We start from the raw sequence: 20,274 nt of genomic DNA on the forward strand, positions 1-20,274 counted from the left end.
GGGACAGGGGTGTGCAGCGGCCTCGGCCAACTGGTGGCGCCGTCTGTCATGGCATCAGCATCCATCCACGAACAACACAGGAATTGAGAACGCGCCAGCAATATGCTAGCCAGATAACTTGCGTACGGCATCCAATTCCAATCAGACTTTCTATATCTCGTCCTCTTCGTCATCGAAGTCATCTTCACGCCCCATCTCGTACAGTATCCTCCCGCCCTCGCCAGCCCCGATATCTGTCTGTGCGTCAAAGTACGGCAGCACAATCCCCTCGCGATCCTTCCTTTGCTTGTCTGTGAGTCCAAGACTGAATGTACTCTCGGGCTGCTCCTCTCCATTCTCGCCCCCTGCCGCCTCCTCATCCACGGGTGCCGCAAACACGTCGTGATCTGTGAGGAGCATGAGCTTGCCTGGTCGCGGTGGACTGGGCGTGAGGATGAATTGCTCCGACACTGTACGTCCACTTCGACGGCGGAGTTCCATGGCGACGACGACGCCCGGCTCTTTCTTGGGTGTCTCTATGAGACCGAAGAGCACACCTTCCCTTTCCTCCTTCAAGCCCCATTCTGGTTCCACGAGACTGCGATTCCGGGCTTTTTGTCGCTCAATCTCCTGCTGCAGATTCGATAGACGTAGGATGGCCGTCGCAAGATGGCACAGTATGGTGAATGGATGCGGCTCGTACTCGTTCCACGACTTTGGGAGGACGATGGGCACGTCGACATGATATGTGGCGACGAGTGAGATGACGGGTGTGATGATGGTAGTGAGAAACATGGCGAGCGCTTCCGGATCTGACGATGCTAGACTGTTGACTGAGTCAATAATGACAATGGTTCCTTTGCGTTGTCAGTCTGTGGTCCCAAATGCTCATCGGTCAACAAGACTCACTTTGAGCTGCTTTGTCCCTAGCTGCTATGGGGTCGTATGCCGGATATTGAGCCACGAGCTCCGCCCTCACGGACTGGAGATCCTTGCCAGATGCTCTGATGAAGCAGTCCACATCCTTGGGTTTCCTAAATGTCTCGAAAGAGCAGAATATAACTTTGGACTTTGATATCTGGACAACGTTCAGTACCTGCGTGTGCGCATCGGCCACCTTTAGATACGTACCTTTGCTCGGGTGACGAATTCGTCTACCACAGGCTGCGCGGGCTGCTCCAACGAGTCGAGAAGTAAAGTCAAGGGACTCGCTCCATCGCGGAGGTTGAGTAGTTTCTGAAAGAGCAGTAGACTGTGGGAGCGAGCGCGGGCGTTGGCGGGCGCCATCTTGAGTGAGGTCAGCCCAATTGCCGGAGAGGGCTCGTGTCGCGCAGTGTGACAAAGGCAATGTCCGTCGGCGGTCTTAGATATATAGGCTTTTTTGACTAGGTTTCGTGCTTTTGCGTACGTGACAAAGTCCACAGTGGGTTGCGCAGTGGATGAAGTCAAGTTTTCATCGTTCGCCGCGTGCCCCGCCACCACCAAAGATGATGATTGAGTGAACGCGAGAATCAAGTTGTCCCGGCCACTTTGCGGACGGCCATATTATGCTAGTGACGGAAGAGCATTAAAGCCCATGTCTACAGAACAGAATGTCTAAGCATTCATGGCCATTGACTAATTCTCAAGCCAGCTCATCCTCATCGTCCACGTCCATCCCGTGATTCTGACGTTGCGCCAGAGAGTTCCTGAACGCTCTTCTCGTTTTCTTCTGATTGTCCTGCTCAGGCGCAGCGGAGTTCCTTGCGCTCGATTGCGCATCCTGTTCCTCGGACATGACCTGGTCCTCGGTGCTGTCGACGATGTTGGGCCTCGCTGCCTCACCGTTGGGACCTTTGGCCTTCTTGGGGCTGTCGTCGCCACCAATACCAGGGGATTTCCTCTTCAGACTCTCTGCTCCGTCTTTGCCATCGTCATTGTGTCCATTCGTATCATCGCCGTTTCCTGCGGCAGCCTCTGTTATCGCGTGCTGTGACTGTTGCGCTCTCACTGGCTTGAACTCGTCAGGCAACTCTGTAGCCCAGTCTTCCTCAAACTTGTCGATCAAGTATTGATCGAAATCGCCTATCTTGCGGCGTTCGTGCGCTGCCCAGGCTGACGTTAACCAGTCCGGGTCGAATCTGCCTTGAGCAACATTGTCGACGTAGGTTGCGCAGTCCAATCGAAAAGTGTTATCGTTCCTGAGAACGCTAAAGTCTGGTCTTGCCTCTCCTGATTCTCTATGAATTACTGCTTCTTGATCGGGAAAGAGGGCAACTATTTCCGCCTTTTCTATGGCGTCGAGGCAGTCCCAGGCCTTGGGATTAGAGAGCAAGGACTGGAGCTCGTTAGCTTGGTCAGGAGCGTCGTGTGGACTGCATAGTATTACCCGAAGATCAGCTTTCGCTAGCGGAGACCTTGGGTCGGTGATAATGGTCTCTGCGTCCCACCTAGGTTTCTTGAGTCGACGTTGCGCTGACGGCTTTTTCGCTTGCTGTGTAGTTTGCTGTGCTTTCGGTCTAGGTGCCGGGTGTGTTGTCTGAGAACTCACACCGTCGCTATGTGTGCTCGGGGGTGTAGGGTCAGAGGGTGACTTGGAAGATCCTCCGGACCCATCATTCCGGCCTTCAGGTATTTCGCTTGCCTCGACCTCTTGTGGCTGCTTGTCCACGGTGGGTTGTGTGTTTTGATCCTCTTCGCCCGCCGCAGTGTGATCAGGCAGCGTCTCATCGCGAAGCAGCCCCGAAGAGCTCTTTGTCAACGACGGCGGCGAGGACAGCTTAAATCGCTCGTCGATGGATGACAGGGGAGATGAGTCTCCGTCGGCGATTGCCTGCTGCATGATTCGAGCGGCGTCACAGTTTACTGATTCGATGAATTCGCAATGGCGAGTGGGTGATCGCTGACCTCCTCGGGATTCATGTCGAAGATGTCCAAGGCAGTATGACAGAGTTGTGGAAACATCAGATGAGTGCTTCTTGACTGGTGCCCAAAGGCAAGCGGACCATACGCGGCGTCATATCTCAATCTTATTCACAATGCGGTAAGCGACACCATAGTCCGTGGACAATTCCCTTGAATTGAAGGAGGTTGGGGCATTGAGAGTTCTGGTGGTAGTGGTGGGGGCGACAAAAAAGACACACGACTTCTTGCGTCACCGTATCAAGTTGAAAGTAGCGTGTTCATTGCCGGAAGGGTTGATGTTGAACGTAGGTAATTAAACTTAGGTATCTATCCAAGCGTCCCCCTGATGAATCAGGCTTTTGCAAACTCCTCAACGAACTGGGCCAAGGCCTCTGCGCCCTTCATGGGAATCGAGTTGTAGCTCGATGCACGGATTCCACCCACACTTCTATGGCCCTTGAGACCCGTCAATCCTTGTGCCGTTGACTCCTTGAGGAAGGCCCTTTCTGAGCCGTCGACATCGCCACCCTTTGTCACGCGGAAGCAGATGTTCATCCTCGACCGAACCGCTTTGTCGGGGACGATCTTGTACACGTCCGGGTGCGCCTCGAGAGCTCCGTATATGAGCTGTGCTTTCTTGGCCGAGACGGCTTCTTGGCCGGCGGCCTTGTCGGGATACGTGTTGAGCAGCTTCTTCAGCACCTGCCCAGCAACGTAGACACTAGGACCCGTCAGATTACGCACGACACGCCCAGAAACCAAATGAACTTACTCAAAGATGCTCAGTGTGTTGTAGAGACTGTTGTTCTTGGCGATAATCTCGTACTGCAGGATAATGGGAGGAATGGGCAGCGCCAACTTCCTCATCAGACTGGCCGACGGCTGCTGCAGCTTGGGCGGCAGGAGATCCTTCTTGATAATAACGACCGTCACGCCCGTCGAGCCCAGATTCTTCTGCGCACCAAAGAAGATGGCGGAGAAGTTGCGGACGGGAACTCTGCGCGAGAGGATGTTGGAAGACATGTCGGCCACCACAATGGGGCCCGAGCCATCCGCCTTGGGCTCGAGGCACTTGGGGAAGGCAGGGAATTCGACGCCGTCCACGGTCTCATTGTCGCAGTAGTACACCATGGCCGCATCCTCGGACAGTTTCCACGTGGATTCGTCGGGTATCTTGCCAAACTTGCCATCGTTGATCTGACGTGCGTCCGCAACGACGTTGACGTGTTCAGGGCCCAGGAGTCGAGCGGCCTCGGCCGCCGCCTTTTGCGACCATCCACCGGTGATGATGTAGTCCAGCTTCAGCTCCTTGTCGATGGTCGTCTTGAGCTGCTGCATGAGGGTCGGATCGTTCACCTCGTCGGCCTTGAGGTCACCGAAGATGGCCTTCTTCTTCCGCTCGACCCAGGCGCCCACGAGGTTGTACGCCGTGGCAGAGAACTCGCCCGTTCCACCGCCCTGCATGAAGAGCACCTCATAGTCCTCGGGGATGTCCAGGTACGAGGCAAGGTCGGCCTTGGCTTCGTTGATAATGTTGGTGGCAAGCTCGGAGCGATGCGAGTGCTCTGCGATGCCGAGCCCAGTGTCTTTGTAGTTGAGCAAGGAAGCTGCGGCCGTCTCGAGGACATCTGTGGGCAAAAGCGCTGGGCCTGCGCCGAAGTAGGTAATGTCCTCGCGAGAAGGCATGTTGTCTGTTGCGATGTTGATGAGTTCAGTTGTGACGAGAGCGGATCGGCGGAGGGCTGAGTGAAATGCAGTGGCTTCAATAATAAAGGGAGCTCTGAATTGGAGTGAGTCCCAGCAGCGCAAGCGGGGGAGCAGGCCTCTCGTCTTGCCAGTCTGGTTGGTGTGACTGTCCGGGTTGCAGCTGAGGTGGTGTCCTTTGCGATTGAGATGCAAGGCCGGCGCGGGTTACCGTTGAACAGTCATCAATGAGTGTCAACTGAAGCTCTGGGAAACTTTTTCTGCGCGTCATTGGCGCGTGAACGGGATGCGTCGAGCTCAAAGTGGGATGACAGGCGTTGGAGGGGTCCGTCCATGGCCTCCCGCGCCGGCTTCGGAGGGACTACATTGGGTTAGGCAGCTCGCCATACCAGTCTCGCGAGGCGCTTCACGTTTCTACAGTGCTAACGTATTAGACAGACCGCATTGCTTAAGTGTAGAATAGAAGCCATTTCTCGGGAGCGATCAGAGTCGGATGGCAGCTACACGAGCTCCTTATGCACCCCACGCTGCCACTTCCAGGGTCTGGCCTCCATGTCCTATTCTGCCCCTCAGTCGGCTGCTACACAAAACCCATGCGGTATAATGGCGGTTTAGCCTGATAGATGATTTCTCTATACGATGGTCTAGAAAAAATGAACGGGTAATGAATACCTAGTAGAAGCATCCGCGCGCGAGTCCCTCGTTCTCCCTAGACGAACAGGATTGAAAAGCGTGAGCTGACTGCTAGCTGGGCTGTGTTCGTATGACCTACCCGGGGCATGATCTCCTACAGCATGTGGACAGACACTCTACATTGAGCGAGGTAGGTTCCATGAACTTTCAACATGATATATGCTTGAAAGTGAGATTAAAATTGAGATTATGTTGTAATCTCAGTGCGATAACTGAACGAAATAATATCTGCGTGCATGCATTGGCAAGCCAAAGGTGTTGGAGCACTGTAATGTGTTAGCAACGTCCAGTCATTTGTCGACGCGTCTCGACGATCGCGACTTTTTTCTTCCAGCCAACACCCACTGGATCATTTAGAACTACGTTTGCCCCCCAAATCTGTCAGTGAGTGCTTGACCTTTTTCAACGCACATCCTTCCCGTCTGCCAATCATTGCCGATGCTGCAACGCAGCTTTCGGCGAACAAGACCTATCCAATGTGGAAGTCTGCTGCGCGTACAGGCAGCGAGCCTGAACGCACCACATCCACCATGGGTACCACAAAGACGTGAATGGATCTGCCGAGGGCGAGCCTCTCTCCGACTAAGTCAGCTGTTTAGCTCGTCCGCCTCGCCCAACGTTGCCGATACGATCTACGCTCTTTCAACGGCGCAGGGGCGGGCTGGTATTGCTGTCGTCCGCATTTCTGGCCCAGCTTGTCTTGAGGTGAGCACGCACAAACAACCGCACCGACCATGTTCTCAGAGTGTACCAGATCTACAAAGCCCTGTGCCCGAGCAAAGCGCTGCCCAAGCCAAGATACGCCTCCGTCCGAACACTCTACCACCCACAAGAACCCTCCACCGTGCTCGACTCGGAAGCTCTGATACTACATTTCCCCGCGCCGAGGACCGTGACGGGCGAGGACGTCCTCGAACTCCATGTGCATGGCGGCCCGGCCACCGTCAAGGCCGTTCTCTCGGCCATCCCCTTGTGCGGTCGCCAGATTCGCTACGCCGACCCCGGCGAGTTCACGAAGCGCGCCTTCTTCCATGACCGGCTGGACCTCGCGCAGATCGAGTCGTTGAGCGACACGCTGGACGCAGAAACGGAGCAACAGCGCAGGGCGGCCGTGCGCGGCAACTCGGGCGCCTTGGGCCGGACGTACGAGGCCTGGAGGGAGGAGCTGCTCCAGGCGCGCGGCGAGATCGAGGCTCTGATCGATTTCTCCGAGGACCAGCACTTTGACGAGTCGCCGACAGACCTGCTGGATAGCGTGACGGTGCAAGTCGAGAACATGCTGCGTAGCATCAGGGCGTACGAGGACGGGAGTCAGAGGAGCGAGCTCCTCCGGAACGGCATTCGAATTGCGTTGCTCGGCCCGCCCAACGTGGGCAAGAGCTCGCTCATGAACCTCATTGTAGGGAGAGAGGCGTCGATCGTATCGGGCGAGGCTGGCACGACGAGGGACATTGTCGAGGCGAGCCTGGACATTCGAGGCTATCTGTGCTCGTTTGCCGACACAGCAGGCTTCCGCTCGGACGCGTCGGCTTCCGAGCACAACGGCCTGAACTCGGGCCCTGTCGGGGTGGTGGAGAAGGAAGGCATTCGCCGCGCGCGGCAGAAAGCCGAAGAGTCCGACCTTGTCATCGTGCTGGCCTCTGTGGAGGTCGGGCCGGACGGGCCCTTTATATACTACGACAAGGAAACGCTCAAGCTTGCAGCCGCTGCCGAATCAGCCATGGTGGTCATCAACAAGGCGGACACGGGCCTGGACCTTGAGGAGCAGCTGGCAGCGTTCCGCCAGGTCATCGCGCAGGAGGTCCCTGCGCTGACCAAGACAGGAGACCTGATCACCATATCTTGCAAGGAGGCCCGGGTCCCACCACCCTTGGCGGCCGCGAGGCGCCACCGGGACCCTGGCCGCATCCAGGCCGTGGTCAGCACCCTTGTGCGCGCCTTTGGCGCCATGACGGAACTTCCCGTCGACATGCAAGATCTGCTTGGCGTCACGGAACGTCAGCGGCAGCTCCTGTCGCAGTGTCGCGGACACCTCGAGGACTACCTTGCCGAGGCCCAGGCCGAGGAGGGCAGGGATGCTGACGCGGTGCTCGCGGCGGAACACCTGCGCTATGCGGCAGATTGCCTGGCGCGGATCACGGGCAAGGGGGAGGCTGGCGATGTGGAGGATGTCCTCGGGGTCGTGTTTGAGAAGTATGTCTGCCTTTGATCTTTGTGTGTCTGGGTTTTTGATACTGACAGTGTCCAGATTCTGTGTGGGAAAGTGAAAGAGCATGCGTTTCGCAAAGATACCCATCTATTCCAAGTCTTCGATGTTACGGGAGCATGAGAGGAGTGATCCATTCCGCCAGCGGTTCTAGTCTAATCTAATCCTGCCCTTTCCTTTCTAATATAAGACCAACAGATACCCAAGAAATTGCCCTTGTGTTTATACTCCTTGCTATGCCCATCGATCCAAGCCAACGAAAAAAAGGAGAGAAAGCGCAAGCCATGTCCATTGCTCGTCCATCATGATCATGATCATCATTGCCTTCTTCCAAGTGCAGAGCAGCAGAAGAACTCAGTTGTAGCCGGAGCGACCGCCGTTCTTGTCGTCCTTGTCGTCACCACGGGCATTGCCGCCACGACCGCCAGCAAGGAGGCTCTTGTTGGCGTTGGCCTCGGGACGACAGCTGAAGCCAGATCGGCCCTTGTTTCCCTTTGTGGCATCGTCGTCGTCCTTGTTGTAGCCGCTGCGACCAAAGTCGCGCGTGATGGGAGCAGCGTCAAGAGTGAAGGCGGCCATTGTTCTTATTGTTGTTGGTGGCGGTGGCGGTGGCGGTGGCGCTGTTGAGGGAATGGTGTATGTGTGTATGAGTATAAGTGTGTATGTCTTTGATGCTGTGAGGCCAGTGAGGTAGATGTTGTGGTTGTTGAGTATATCCCTTCTCCTAATACGGAGGTGTCCTCAGGCCTTATATATACATTTTGCTTCGTATCGTAGACGTCCCATGGCGAGCTGCGCTGCCATGACGGACTGTTTGATATCGACAGGCCCGCCTGGTCTCAGCCCCCTTTTCCGATCTCCCGCGAACTGCCACCCCCAAGGGAAGAGGTGGCAAGCCTGCGGTTTGTTCTCACCAAAGACAGCCCCAGGTCGTCCCGTCTGATTCCCGCGAGCAGAAATACCCACGTCTCGCCGAGAGAGGGTCCATCCAATCCGATGGCGTAGTTGGGGAGCATCGCACTCGTCTCGAGGACCTTTTTTGGGGGCGTGTGAGCACTGTGTAGGCAGATACGCCAGAGGTGTGTGTGTGTGCCTGTCATCATGGGTCCAAATGATAAACCCGATCTTCCCCTGATCCTAGCTCAAGAATCAGTTGCAATAAAGCACCAATCCCAGTGACCGAGTGGTGGAAGACGCAAAGTCCTAAGAGACGCCCCGGTCTTTGGGACCCCACCCTGACCCTTACCGGTAGGGCTGAGAAGTGGCTGCCTGTCTGTCATCATCAACATGACCGGACTGAGCCACGTTGATTCATCGAATCCGGGCGGCCTTTAGTCGGATTTGGAATACGCCTCTGCCATGGCCAGTAGGCTCGGCATGCAACATCGAGGCACGTGTGTGCGCTCTGGGCCACACGTTTGGGGTTCCGGTCCTGGGGGCCCTCGCTTCCAGGCGGATTGGGGGCTAAGCTGAGTCGATCTTGGTCCTTGGAAATGACACATTTCTGAACGCGCAACTCATTAGGCGTCTATTAGGCAGAAGCTCATTAGATCAGACCCTCACAACCCAGGCTGCCTCATTCGACATTGGCTGCTGCGATTGATTGCCATGGCCCCCTCGGAGTTAGACCAAAACACCAAACTCCGACCACTTTCAAGGATTCCCTCCAGCGACAGCGAAATGACGTTGATGCGGGATGTCGACCGTATGTTGATTCATCTGGCCTTGCCTCGTGTCTCCGCGACCTGCATGTACGATGGATGCGACCACGACGCGGACTCTGACGCGGCAGACCCTTGGCATGGATGGATGGCTTGGCCCAGCCCAGCCCAGGTGCCTACGTCCTACGTCCTACGGTCCTGACTCCTACAGTACACAATGATCTCAATAACATGAACTGGCTCCACTCGCCGGAGTCCCCGGGCGGGCGGTTGCCGTGTGCCATGTGACTCAGCACGCGTGACTACCTTATTATTACGACTTGTACGACGGTAATGCTACGTGCATCGCCGTACCGGTGACAGATTAACATGACGATGCACCGCACTGTGCTGCACGCTCGTACAGCCGCGTTGATTTGGAATTGAGGCCAAACCGGCGTTGAGTCACGCGGGGAATGGAGGGCTGGGCGGAGGCCCCTCGCCTGCCGGTCGAATCGTCGTTGTTCTCTCGTACAGTAATATGTGAGTAGACTGGAGTTCGTGCCGAACATGTCCGCTTCAACAGGTGACGTTACCTTCGGAAAGAGAGACATTGGAGGAATTCTTGCCGCCTGGAGCTGATTGCTTGGTATCGTATTCCTCTCCCGTGGATTTAAAAATAATCAAACCCTCCGGAGGCCTAGCATGACCTGCCACAGTTGACCATTTGACAGCGTGGATGAAGTTCTTCCTTGTCCCAAACTAGCGGCCGTTCCCTTTTTTTGGTTGGCGGGCACAGTCACAGGAACAGGCACAGGCACAGGCTCCACGGCATCAGTGAGTGATCACCGCCTCAGTGACAGGCAGGCACCCCAGACCCTGGCCTGGGCCCTGACCAGTGACGACAAGCGCCAGGCGTCTAATTACTAACCCACATGGCGCTAGTTGTGCCCCCCAAAAATAGATGCGTCAATCTTCATTCGTCCATAAGCGCAACCCGCGTATCGATCTGGAACAGGCAGTCCGTGACATGACATGGATCAAAGTCACTCTCACTCTCACCTAGACTAGAGTCTGACACGCACTCGGACTCGGCACATCATCAATCCTTCGCTCATGTCAGCAGGGCAGAGGCAGCACTGCCGACACCAGTCCGTCTCCCCGGTCATCATTAGGGCTCTTGGTCGTCGTTTCGGATATTTGCGCCCACCTCACTTCTTCTCACCCCCATTGGCCTGCTCGCTCATATACGCCATGCGGGTTCGAATGAAGGAATTACGACAATCAGCTCACCTGGAAGAAATCAACCTATCACATTGACTCCTTGCGCTTCGTACACTTTCGAACATGGCTCCCCGGAAAACCCAGTACACCATCGCGAGTGTACAGCACGTACCTCGCGCGCGCGGGAGGGTGTAGCGACGACGACGCTCATGCTCACGTCCACGTGTCACTCCGCATGGTCGGGGCCCACGGCATCTGTCCAAAAGGAGCATCGATGCGAGCACACCAGGCCGGACGCTTGGCCAGCGACCCCCCACGTCGGTCCTATCTCGTCCAGGAACAAAGGACCATCATGACTCGAATTGTCCCGTATCTTCCTGTAGATTCGTCGAGTGTCTCTTGTCCATCTATTATTCTATCTGCCCATCTCACGCACCACGCATGATTCGTCATATCACATCATCATCATCATCATAATCTTCATCAGAGTTCGTCGTGTCCGCCACCGCCACCAACGGTCTCGACCAGCTCCTCCATGGCCATGATCTTGACCACAAGACTCGTCCAGCCGGTAAAGTGCTGCGTCCGCTGACCGGCGCCCGTCTCAGGGTTGTATTGCTCCCACGCAAACCCCGTCTCCTTCCAGCTCTTGAACACTGTGTCGACAAGGTTCTTGCGCAGCGCATTGAACATGGTCCGCGCCTTGGTCTGGAAGGGCCCCTCTTGGGTCGCCACGTTCTATTCCACACAAGTCAGCAGATCCGTAATAGGGAAGAATAGGGCATGCTCACCTTGAGCTGCGAGACAACCAGATAGTTGATGGGCATCCACACAGGACTCCGCCAGTAGTTCTCCCCCGTTTTGTAGTACTCGTCCTGCTTGCTCAAGCTCCGCACGCCGTGGGGGCTCCAGAGCTGGTCCTCGTCGGCGATCAGATCCAATGTCCGACCCAGCTTGGGGTCGTCCGGCTTGAGCAGGCCAACCAAAAAGGGCATGAGCGAGATGTAGCCCTTGTGGCACACCAGGGCGTGCTCCTCAAAGTCGTCAATCGTAGCGTCGCAGTAGGTTCCCTCCTTCTCTGACCAGTGGAGGTCGTTCATGTTGTGCTCGAGCGCGTTCAGGTTACGTGTCAGTTCGGCCACATCCTCCTCGTTGCCGAGCGCGTCCGCGATGCGGATCAAGGACTTGCTCATCAGACCAACCCACGCCAACAAATCCACGTGCAGCTCGCCGGGGTGGGGTGGTTGCGGGCGCGGGTAGTCGTCAATGCCGCTCGTCAGAATGTGCGTCTCCGTGCGTCCGCGCCAGCGGTAGGCTTCCTTGGACGAGTACGCCTCACGATCGTACATTTTGATCTCGCCCCGCTGCGTCTTGCGGAACCAATCGTACTGACGGCGCAGCAGAGGGTACATTTTGCGCAGAAATTCCTCGCCCACCTCGGGATTGTTCAGGTGCGCTGTGCGCGGATCGTCGGACGAGCCGGAGGCCGTGTGCGTCGCATTCGCCGCGCGCAGACGGTCCATGAAGCTCTCAATGATAAGGAACAGAGTGGGTGGGTTGGCGTAGTGAGGGTACTGCACCTGGAACTCGGCGGGCACCTTGCTCCGCGCTTCCTCGCCCAGAATCTGCTCTCGAGGGATCCAGCCATTGTTGTCCATGGTGTTGTACCAGCTTTTGACAATGTTCAGTGTCAGGTCAATGTCCCAGTCGGCAATGGCAATCAGGTGAAATCCTTCGTCCCAGAGAAAGCCGCGAGGGAAGAAAGGTCGCGAGGGGACGCTGGTGTAGAGCTGGTAAGGGCCCTCGAGTGCCTGCTGTTTCCTGCTTCTAGCTTCGGCAGCGGCCTCCCAGAAGCGCTCGTCCTCTTCCTCGTACTCCTCCGCATAGGACCGATCGATGACCTGCTTGCCGTAGAAGTAGCCGACGCCGCCCAGCAGATTAGAAAACATGCTTTTGCCAAAGGTCTGGTACTCTTCCGCGGTAAATGGGGCTTTGAGGTCGAAGATCTCGCCGAAGCGCTTGGTGAATGACGACTTGGTCTCCTGGAGCTCACGTGTGACATCTTCCGGGGTAACCTCCTTCCCCGCTGACAGGGACGAGAAGATCACATCGAATTCAAAACTGCCTTCAAACGTCTTCTGCACAATGTGCACGTTGCCAGGAGCGGGTCGGTGGGGGAGGCGATAGACTTGCCACGGTGGTGGTGGATCTTCAGGGTCAACCGTTTGTTGCACCTGTTCAACCGCCTCGCGCATCTGCATAAAGAGCACCGCCTTGGCCTGCCACTGAATCTCTGCTGCAGCCTCGACACTCCGCACGAGCGTGGTGTCGCCTCTGCGTGACTCTGAAATACTGTGCTTACTGGTGGGATGTTTGCCCTCGCCCTTGGTGACCACGATTGTATAGTCGCCAAGCTCGTCAGAGGTACCCTTCAGCTTGATATCCCCCTCGAACCCGAACTCACCGCCCGTGCCCTCCACAGTGATCGTCGCTCCGTTCTCTGAGGCGTCGCCCTCCTGGGCAAAGTAATAGAACACGTTCGTTTTGGTAGTCAGGGGCGCGCCGTCTTGGAGCTGGCCCTTGATGCGCGCAGCCCAGTTGCCGCCATGGTCACCGCCGGGAATCTTGACCCACGAGGTCGTCATGTCAATCTTGTTGCCGTCATCGTGGATAGACTGAACGCCGCCGGTGCGTGCATCGTACTCGTCCCAGCCGTATCCATGGATATCACCGCCTTGCTCGCATGTGTACCTGAAATCTGTCGCCGTCTTAGCCACATTGCGTGCAGTAAAAGGGAAATGTCATACTTTGCGGCACTTCTTCGAACGTGTTCACACCGCCCCAGAGTAGCCCGGTCCAAAGACCCTCCGGAACGCGTGGTCGCACACCAAAGTAGAGGTTCGGCTTGTAAGGACCCCAGAAGAGGCTCTGTTCATTCTGCACCTCAATCTTGTCGGCGGGTGTGTTCCCCATGCCGCATTCAGGGCAGGCGGACGCGCCGCTGAGCGCAAGGCCCGCCACGACCAGAAGATGACCAAACCTCGTCATCTCCAAAAGCCAATGTGTGTGTGAAGGTGAAGAAAGTGAGGGTGAAATTTGTGGGGACGCAACTGACGTGGAAGTTAGCCTGAGGAAGCTCATGTGGGGTTTGGAGGCAAGGCTGAGACGTCCCCTGACGCTTGGGCCACTCATGGCGGGGCACAAGCCACAGCGCCACATTTTTGAAGGGCCCACCACAATCTTCAATCCGCAGCCTTTCCGTCATCACATCACGCCTTTTCCTTTGGACAACGCACTCCACCACAGCAATAATGGGCGACCGACGACCGCGACGACCTGACCATAGGGATAGAGACCCTAGAGACGACCGCTCTCGCAACGACAGACCTCGTGATCGTGATCGTGACCGAGATCGCAGACCATACCGCTCGCGCTCACGCGATCGAGACCGACGTCGCTCGAGATCACCAGGACGTGACCACAGAGGGCCAGCTGCGGGAAGAGATCGCGACTATGCGCATAGACCACGGCATGGAGACCGCGATGTAAGACGTCACGACGAAAGCGACGACAGGGACCGAAGTCACCACCGCAGAGACGATGACTGGCGAAGGAACGACGACAGAGGCGAACGGGCCGGCCCTCGCAGACGGGCCGATGGAGACGAGGATCTCGACAGGAAAGGAGGTTTGTTCTCTTGGATTCCCCAGTGCAAAGTTCCCACCAGGCTAACGACGACAGACCTGCCGAGCCGTCGCTCGCCTTCTCCAGACAGGAAAGCCAACAACAAGCCGCCCAGACCAGAACCGATGGACGAAGATGGACACGGCGATGAGGACGAGCCCGCCGCGGACGACGAGGAGGCCGCCATGGCCGCCATGCTGGGCTTCGGTGGCTTTGGCACGACCAAGAACAAAAAGGTTCGGGGCAACGACGTGGGCGCTGTGCGCAAGGAGACCAAGAGCGAGTACAGGCAGTACATGAACCGCCAGGGTGGGTTCAACAGGCCGCTGAGTCCAGGACGGTAGCATTGTTTCGACGAAATCATCATAATTCACACGAGATCACGACAGTTGCTAGTTCAGTTAGGGCGTGTCTGCACCGTTGTTTCATCCCGCCACCGTGCGCGCGCGCCTCTTTCTACATTAATGTGAGTCTACATGCAAAACTAAGCCATAATGATAACTTAAGTACCCAGTCGCCCGCTGATGCGAAGTTGTAGACATTACGTACTTGCGCCCATCACAGATAATTAACCCGCTATTTCGCGTCCAACATATGCTGCCACCGCCATCGCTGATTCAAACATGGGGAAGGGGGAAAATGCCACTGTCTATGCCTTATCCTGAGCTGGTGTCTCGGTCGCCGCGGTCTCCGCCTCCGCCGGCTCCTCGATGATTGTGCTCTCCCCCTCGTCGGCCTGGCTGGTCGACGCCTTCTCTCGCCTCCTCCTGCGAAGCCTGCGCTCTTCTTCGGCTGTTTGCCGCCTCGCCTTGCGCAGGCTCTCCCTCTTCTCGGGATCTTCGTCCTCTGCGCCGTCACCACCGCGCATGCCCTGCAACAACGCCGCTGCTCGGTCAGCAACATCGTCTTCGCCTTCTTTGGACGACGCCGCGTCTGGGCTTTTGAGGGTGCCCTCTTCTTCGATGCTCTGCTCCTTCTCCCGCGGGGTTGTATCCGCCTCGGAAATCTCGCCCAAGTCAGGGATCTTCTGTCCTGACGCGACGCGAACTTGGTGGCGGTCCTTGAGGCGTGCGCGCCGCCGCCTGTCTCGCTGGTCTCTAGCCTGCGGCGCGGCAGCACGCAACTTCTCGAGCAAGGAGTCCATGGCGCCTGTGTTGGAGCCTAGGCCAGGGCTGGTAGGGTCGGAGCCCGTGGCCTGGGCGGCCTTGGACTGTGCCGCATGCTTCCTCTTCATCGAGGCCTCGTTGCGCTTCCTCACTTCCTCCAGCATCACGTTCTTCTCCCTCGACTTGCGCCATTCGTTCAAGAACGACGCCAGTTTGCCAAAGAAATCGCGGCGCGCGTTCTCGTCCGTGGGATCCTCGCCGTAGAAGACCATGATATCCTTATATGTACGCATCATCTCATCGACGTAAAGCTCCATCTGCTCAGCCTTCCGCCGGGCCTCCTTCATGCATCGTTGCACGATTTGGTAGACACGATCCTCGGGGTGGAATTTCTTGGGATCGCTCAGATTGCCAGAGTCGAGAGAGGACTGAACGTTCTTGATGTTGGCCACGTACTTCTTGGCATCCTGTTGCAGCTGCTCCACGTTGACCTTTTGGATCGTCACCACCGAGGCAATGTCATCAGCAAAGTTACCCCATTCGGGGTACTGGGTGCGCACGATGCGCTCGACAAGGTCGGCAAGAGATGACTCATTCTTGTCGTCCTTGACCATGCCGAGACGTGCCAAAGAGCTGAGCTTGAATCCGCGGGCTTGCTTGTTCGAGTCGTTCATGTAGTTACCGATATCCAATATCAGACCAAAGACGTTCATCAGCGATACCGAGTCGCGTAAAGACTCGGAAGCGCTCACGATCTGGCGGATCTTCTCGCTGAGCTCTTCGTACTCGGGCTCAAAGATGCGTGTCATGGCCAGAGCGCGCATTCTGCTCTTCCAGTAATGGTGCAATTCGAACGCTGTGTAGAGGAAGATTTGGTCTTGGCGCGTGAGTTCGGTAGGATCCTGTTCGCGGGCCTGATCTTTCGCATCAGGTCCTGTCCAGTCCTTGCTGTAGGGGGCCATCTCTCTCGAAGTTTGATCAGGGATGTTGCAGAGGTCGTCCTTCTGGAGAAAGTCCATGACGACCGGGTTATCAAGCACGTCCACGTCGCAATGAATGATCATCTGGGCAACCTTTTCCACAGAATACTGCGAAAACTTGGCCAATGCGATTTCTGCAACGTTAGCACTGACTGCGACACTGGATCCGCGTGTTCAAACAACTTACCAAAGGCTTTCCGCAGATCGGTTGAGATGATCTGCTTCTTGTCGTCCTTTTTGGCCTGGCCGCCGCCAATCTTCTTGATTTCCTTTGCCATGAACAGCTTCTCAACCTCGTCCAGAATACCCTTCTTGCTAAGCTCGTTATACTTCTCCTCTCGCGCTTCGGCCGAGGGAGCATGCGCTGCCCAGTGACTCGTTTCAGGGGTATCCACCTTGTCCCAATGCAGTGCCTTGAGCTTCTTCTTGGGCCTAGCGACAGGCAGACCAATGGAAGGTGCCACATTGTAGGCTTGTTTCTGACCCAAGAAGTTCCCAGTGGGCATCGCACCGGGCATGGGCGGCGGAGGTGGGGGTGGTGGAGGCATAGCGCTCGCATCTGCTGCCGCTCGGCTCCCGGGCAGGGGTGGCGGTGGTGGTGGTGCGCCCGGAATCATGCCAGGCATCGGAGGCGGCGGAGGAGGAGGAGGCCCGCCAGGTAACTGACCAGGCATGGGAGGGGGAGGCGGCGGAGGAGGAGGAGGAGGTCCTCCAAGTTGACTGCCGGGCATCGGGGGCGGAAGTGGAGGAGGAGGAGGAGGCGGCGGCGGCCCTGCCCCGGTGACCTCGACCTTGGGCGGCGACTCGCTGTCTCCCGGTGTGATGGGAGAGGAAGACAAGTCGACGCTGGATTTGGAGGGTCCGGTGGTAGTCTCGTCGTGATCCTCATCGTCGCTCGCGTCATACTTTTGGATCTTGGCCCCAATCTCGTTCAACAAGTGCGCCTGTTGCGCCCGGTCGGGAGTGGGTTTCACCTGAGGAAGCTCTTCTTGGATAGAGTCAGAGTCAATGTTGACAGGCTTGCGCGGAATGCGTGTTTGACGGTTGATACTCCCCAGCACACTGTTGGTGAAGTCTCTTGGTGGTGTACCGCCCCCAGGAGGCGTGCCTGGCTCACCACCGATGTCTTCGCCTTCCATCTCCTCGCGAAGAGCGCGCAATCTGTCGGATGGTCCAGCAGCATCTCCCCATACGCGACCCTCGAGCTTGTACTGCGTCTTCTGGCGCTCGATTTGCATCTGTAGTCGCTCCATGAGGCGCTCGCGGTCGAGGATGCCCTGAGTCTTGACGGGGTCTGCGGCGGTCGCATTCTTCACGTTGCCCTTGAGGGCGTTGGAGGCGGCGACATCCTGGGCATCTCGCAGCATTAGGTAGAGCTCGCGGGTCTCCAACTCATTGCGCTGGGCCTCCTTGGCCCGGACTGTCTGGAGATTCTCCAGTTCCGCCTTCAGACCATCTGCTTGTCGCTTCTGCGCCTCGATAAATCGCGTTTGTTCGTCCAACTGCTTCTGGAGTTTGGCGACCAGTCCATCGGCTCCCAGCTCAATGCGGGCTTTCATTTCATCACGCTCCGCCATTGCTGCCTCGGCAATCTGGCGGGACTCGAGTGCTTCATCCTGCGCTTGCCGCGCCTCTGAGTCCGTATGCAGCTTATCGAGTAAAGCCTGCACAGTGAAGTTGAGGCTCTGTTTGAGGTCCATGTTAGGCAACCTTCTATCCATAGCCACATAACTCAGCATCGAGTCGACGAGTTGGAACATGCGCAACCGCTCCTCGCCATCGTGGGCTCGCATGAGCATGAGATGTTGCAGCGCCGACACGAAGTAGTCGCTGGATTGGGTGCCCTGGATCCGCTGCTGGATAGCCTCAACAATCTGCGTGGGATCCGTCAAGTCTTTCACCTCGCCCTCGATGTTATCCTTCATACTGCTGTTCTCCCGCTCCAGCATATCTTCGTAGTCGATACCTTCATTGTTGCGGAACCTTTCAATCTGCTTGTCCAACAGATCGTACTGGAAAGATTCCATCTTGCTCAAGATTCGCTTTATACCCGTCGCCGTGAACTGAGCGCGGATGTGGATACGCAGCTCCAAGTCGCGATCAGGAGCATCGATCAACATGTTGACCAGCATGAGCGTCGTGAGAGCATACTCCATCAACAGGTTCTCCATGCCAGTTCCACCCGTCCGAAGCTCCTCACTTGCGCCTACGAGGCTGCCCATCTTGCCGCGTCCATCAACGGTCACCTCGACGAGACGCATCCATGCGTCGAACCTTCCATTCTCTCCATGCTGTGCCTTGACTTCGTCCAAGGCGTTGATCACTTTGAGGTGTCCCTCCCCATTTTCACCCCATGTGCAGAGAAACGTCAATATCTCACTGGCAAGTTTCCTCGTAGAAAGCCGAGCCGATATGAGGGACGTTCCGAGTGCCACGAGCACCTGTTGGTGTACTAACGCGTCATCGGCACCAAACTTGTTGTTCATCAACGCCTTGATACACTTGATGATGTCGTATTCCTTGTCCTGGTTTTTGTCGAGCTTGGCGTTGTCGAGAGCCGGTCCTTGGGATGTCTTGCGGTTCAGCTTGAGGAGCAGCGTGACCAGCGCAACCTGTCCTTGGCACTCGATGAAGCGTTTAACCCATCCGATCTGCTGGGTGCGCAAGTTCACCTCCAGACTGCCCATGCCTTTGGAATCCAGCTGATCGCCCATGACGCGCCTAACGTAGTACTCGGGTGTTCCCTCTTCGTCCGAGGCGGCAGTGATGTCCGGCGCTGCGTACTGGTTCGGTCGAGCAGTCTGGCGCCGCCTTTGCTCGTTTTGCCATTCCGTGAGTCTGTCCTGGTGAAGCAACGTCCATTTCTTTTGTGGGGGGTAGGCGTCCATTTGCCGCCTCGCTGCCTCTGGTAGATTGTGCCAGCCACGCTTTATCATGAGCTGATGGAACATTTCGTTGACCACATTGTCGTCGTCAGGTTTAGGGAAGTAAAACCCGTCGGGGCTGGGCTGTCCGGTGGCGGCGCCTGGGAATCTCGTGAGTCGATTGGAGTCGCGGTGGGAGCCGTGAGAGCTCTGAGCTGCGTACGATGAGCGATTGTTCCTGCTAGCGTCTCCAAAGCCTTGGTTACCTGAGTATAAGCTCGCGTTATCGTTGTTCGTCGACATGTACGAATCGTAGCGCGATCCGTGAGAACCATTGGCCGTGCTCGCCATGCTGCCGCGCGTCGGGCCCCATTGCTGGTATTGCGCTTGTCTGCCAGTCGAGGCCATTGTGACGTTCGAATGGCCGGTGCCCGGCCGTTGTGATGGGGCGTTTAGTTGTGATGAATCAGTCGATTGGTATTGGTGATAGTCCGAGGTGCCTCGGTTCAACTGGTAGGGTTGCAGATCTCTGCGAACGGGTGGTTGATCACCCTTCGGCAGGTAGTCGACAGATATGGGCGAACGAGACCCCGAAGGTGTGGTATCGTAGGGTACGGAAGACATGAAGCCTGGCGTGTGGGGGATCGGCTGCTCCGGCGAGTGAGCTCGGTCGATCGACAAGGTGGAAGATTCCCGCTTGTGACGCGATGTGCGCGATCCCAGCGACAGAGAGCTGGTGTTGTCGTAGGGGAATTGTTCGGGAGGGTAGCGTGGGTCTGGCTGCTTGTCCTTGTGCTTGTTCCTCGAGAAGATGGAGCGTCCACCCGAGGATTGGCGCGACTTGTCAGCCATGATGGCGTTTGCTATACTGATCGCGTGAACGCAGGTCGGAGGAGGGCTATATCGGTCGAGACCTCAAAGTCGTCAAGGCGGCGGTGTGCAGCCTGTGGCCGCTCGCATGATGAACAGCCCGTCGAGGGGGTACGGTCGTTGGAGCACCAAGCTTGGGTGTTTTCGGGCGGTGAGGGCAGATCAAGTTGCGTGGATGCGGGACACAAAGTCGCAGCTTACGACACGCGTGACTTTGAAGGCGAAATAGGACGAGTGCGAGTCGGCCGCGTCGACGCTTTTGTCGGAGGGTTGAAAGTTTGAGCACAAAGCCAGAGTCTGGAGATGAGGTGATGGAAACGGAGACTGGAGCCAGTGGATGAATCCAGTCCCTGGACGCGGGCTCCACTACGGCGGCAGAGTGAGCATTGGTGGCTGCCCAAAGCAGGCAAGACTGTCTTGGATGTCCCCCCACGCGTGGAA

The 20,274-nt window shown here is 56.9% G+C and overlaps 8 protein-coding genes across 8 annotated transcripts; 2 read left to right on the forward strand and 6 right to left on the reverse strand.

The window, feature by feature from the left end:
• Nucleotide 1: 1 nt before the first annotated feature.
• Nucleotides 2–1,434, reverse strand: F5Z01DRAFT_241442 (Elongator complex protein 5). The gene is made up of 3 exons (XM_046258412.1): nt 1,111–1,434; nt 889–1,057; nt 2–836 (listed from the first exon to the last, which is right to left on the reverse strand). Exons 1-3 carry the CDS (start codon nt 1,264–1,266, stop codon nt 151–153), a joined length of 1,011 nt encoding a protein of 336 aa, XP_046116243.1. The 5' UTR covers nt 1,267–1,434; the 3' UTR covers nt 2–150.
• Nucleotides 1,435–1,603: 169 nt separating this feature from the next.
• F5Z01DRAFT_638588 (Asx homology domain-containing protein) lies at nt 1,604–2,800 on the reverse strand (the record flags this gene model as incomplete). The annotated part of the gene is made up of 1 exon (XM_046262382.1): nt 1,604–2,800. The coding sequence occupies one exon, from the start codon at nt 2,798–2,800 to the stop codon at nt 1,604–1,606; it is 1,197 nt and encodes a 398-aa protein (XP_046116244.1).
• A 413-nt stretch (nt 2,801–3,213) lies between these two features.
• F5Z01DRAFT_638589 (phosphoserine aminotransferase) lies at nt 3,214–4,548 on the reverse strand (the record flags this gene model as incomplete). The annotated part of the gene is made up of 2 exons (XM_046262383.1): nt 3,214–3,583; nt 3,635–4,548. 2 exons carry the CDS (start codon nt 4,546–4,548, stop codon nt 3,214–3,216), a joined length of 1,284 nt encoding a protein of 427 aa, XP_046116245.1.
• Nucleotides 4,549–5,789: 1,241 nt separating this feature from the next.
• Nucleotides 5,790–7,526, forward strand: F5Z01DRAFT_676201 (uncharacterized protein; the record flags this gene model as incomplete). The annotated part of the gene is made up of 4 exons (XM_046265228.1): nt 5,790–5,806; nt 5,859–5,964; nt 6,014–7,452; nt 7,508–7,526. 4 exons carry the CDS (start codon nt 5,790–5,792, stop codon nt 7,524–7,526), a joined length of 1,581 nt encoding a protein of 526 aa, XP_046116246.1.
• Nucleotides 7,527–7,819: 293 nt separating this feature from the next.
• Nucleotides 7,820–8,269, reverse strand: F5Z01DRAFT_676202 (uncharacterized protein; the record flags this gene model as incomplete). Its single annotated transcript, XM_046265229.1, has 2 exons — nt 7,820–8,139; nt 8,224–8,269. The coding sequence occupies 2 exons, from the start codon at nt 8,267–8,269 to the stop codon at nt 7,820–7,822; spliced, it is 366 nt and encodes a 121-aa protein (XP_046116247.1).
• A 2,543-nt stretch (nt 8,270–10,812) lies between these two features.
• On the reverse strand, nt 10,813–13,377 carry F5Z01DRAFT_682785 (glycoside hydrolase; the record flags this gene model as incomplete). Its single annotated transcript, XM_046265791.1, has 3 exons — nt 10,813–11,067; nt 11,121–13,087; nt 13,137–13,377. 3 exons carry the CDS (start codon nt 13,375–13,377, stop codon nt 10,813–10,815), a joined length of 2,463 nt encoding a protein of 820 aa, XP_046116248.1.
• Nucleotides 13,378–13,582: 205 nt separating this feature from the next.
• On the forward strand, nt 13,583–14,425 carry F5Z01DRAFT_661531 (uncharacterized protein). Its single transcript, XM_046263887.1, has 2 exons — nt 13,583–14,016; nt 14,071–14,425. The coding sequence occupies exons 1-2, from the start codon at nt 13,641–13,643 to the stop codon at nt 14,355–14,357; spliced, it is 663 nt and encodes a 220-aa protein (XP_046116249.1). The 5' UTR covers nt 13,583–13,640; the 3' UTR covers nt 14,358–14,425.
• Nucleotides 14,426–20,130, reverse strand: F5Z01DRAFT_661535 (uncharacterized protein). The gene is made up of 4 exons (XM_046263888.1): nt 19,230–20,130; nt 16,287–19,178; nt 14,552–16,233; nt 14,426–14,479 (listed from the first exon to the last, which is right to left on the reverse strand). Exons 1-3 carry the CDS (start codon nt 19,813–19,815, stop codon nt 14,663–14,665), a joined length of 5,049 nt encoding a protein of 1,682 aa, XP_046116250.1. The 5' UTR covers nt 19,816–20,130; the 3' UTR covers nt 14,426–14,479; nt 14,552–14,662.
• Between the last annotated feature and the right edge of the window lie 144 nt (nt 20,131–20,274).

This window comes from Emericellopsis atlantica (genome assembly GCF_019669845.1).
Source record: "Emericellopsis atlantica unplaced genomic scaffold F5Z01scaffold_22, whole genome shotgun sequence".
Taxonomy (NCBI): Eukaryota; Fungi; Ascomycota; class Sordariomycetes; order Hypocreales; family Bionectriaceae; genus Emericellopsis; species Emericellopsis atlantica.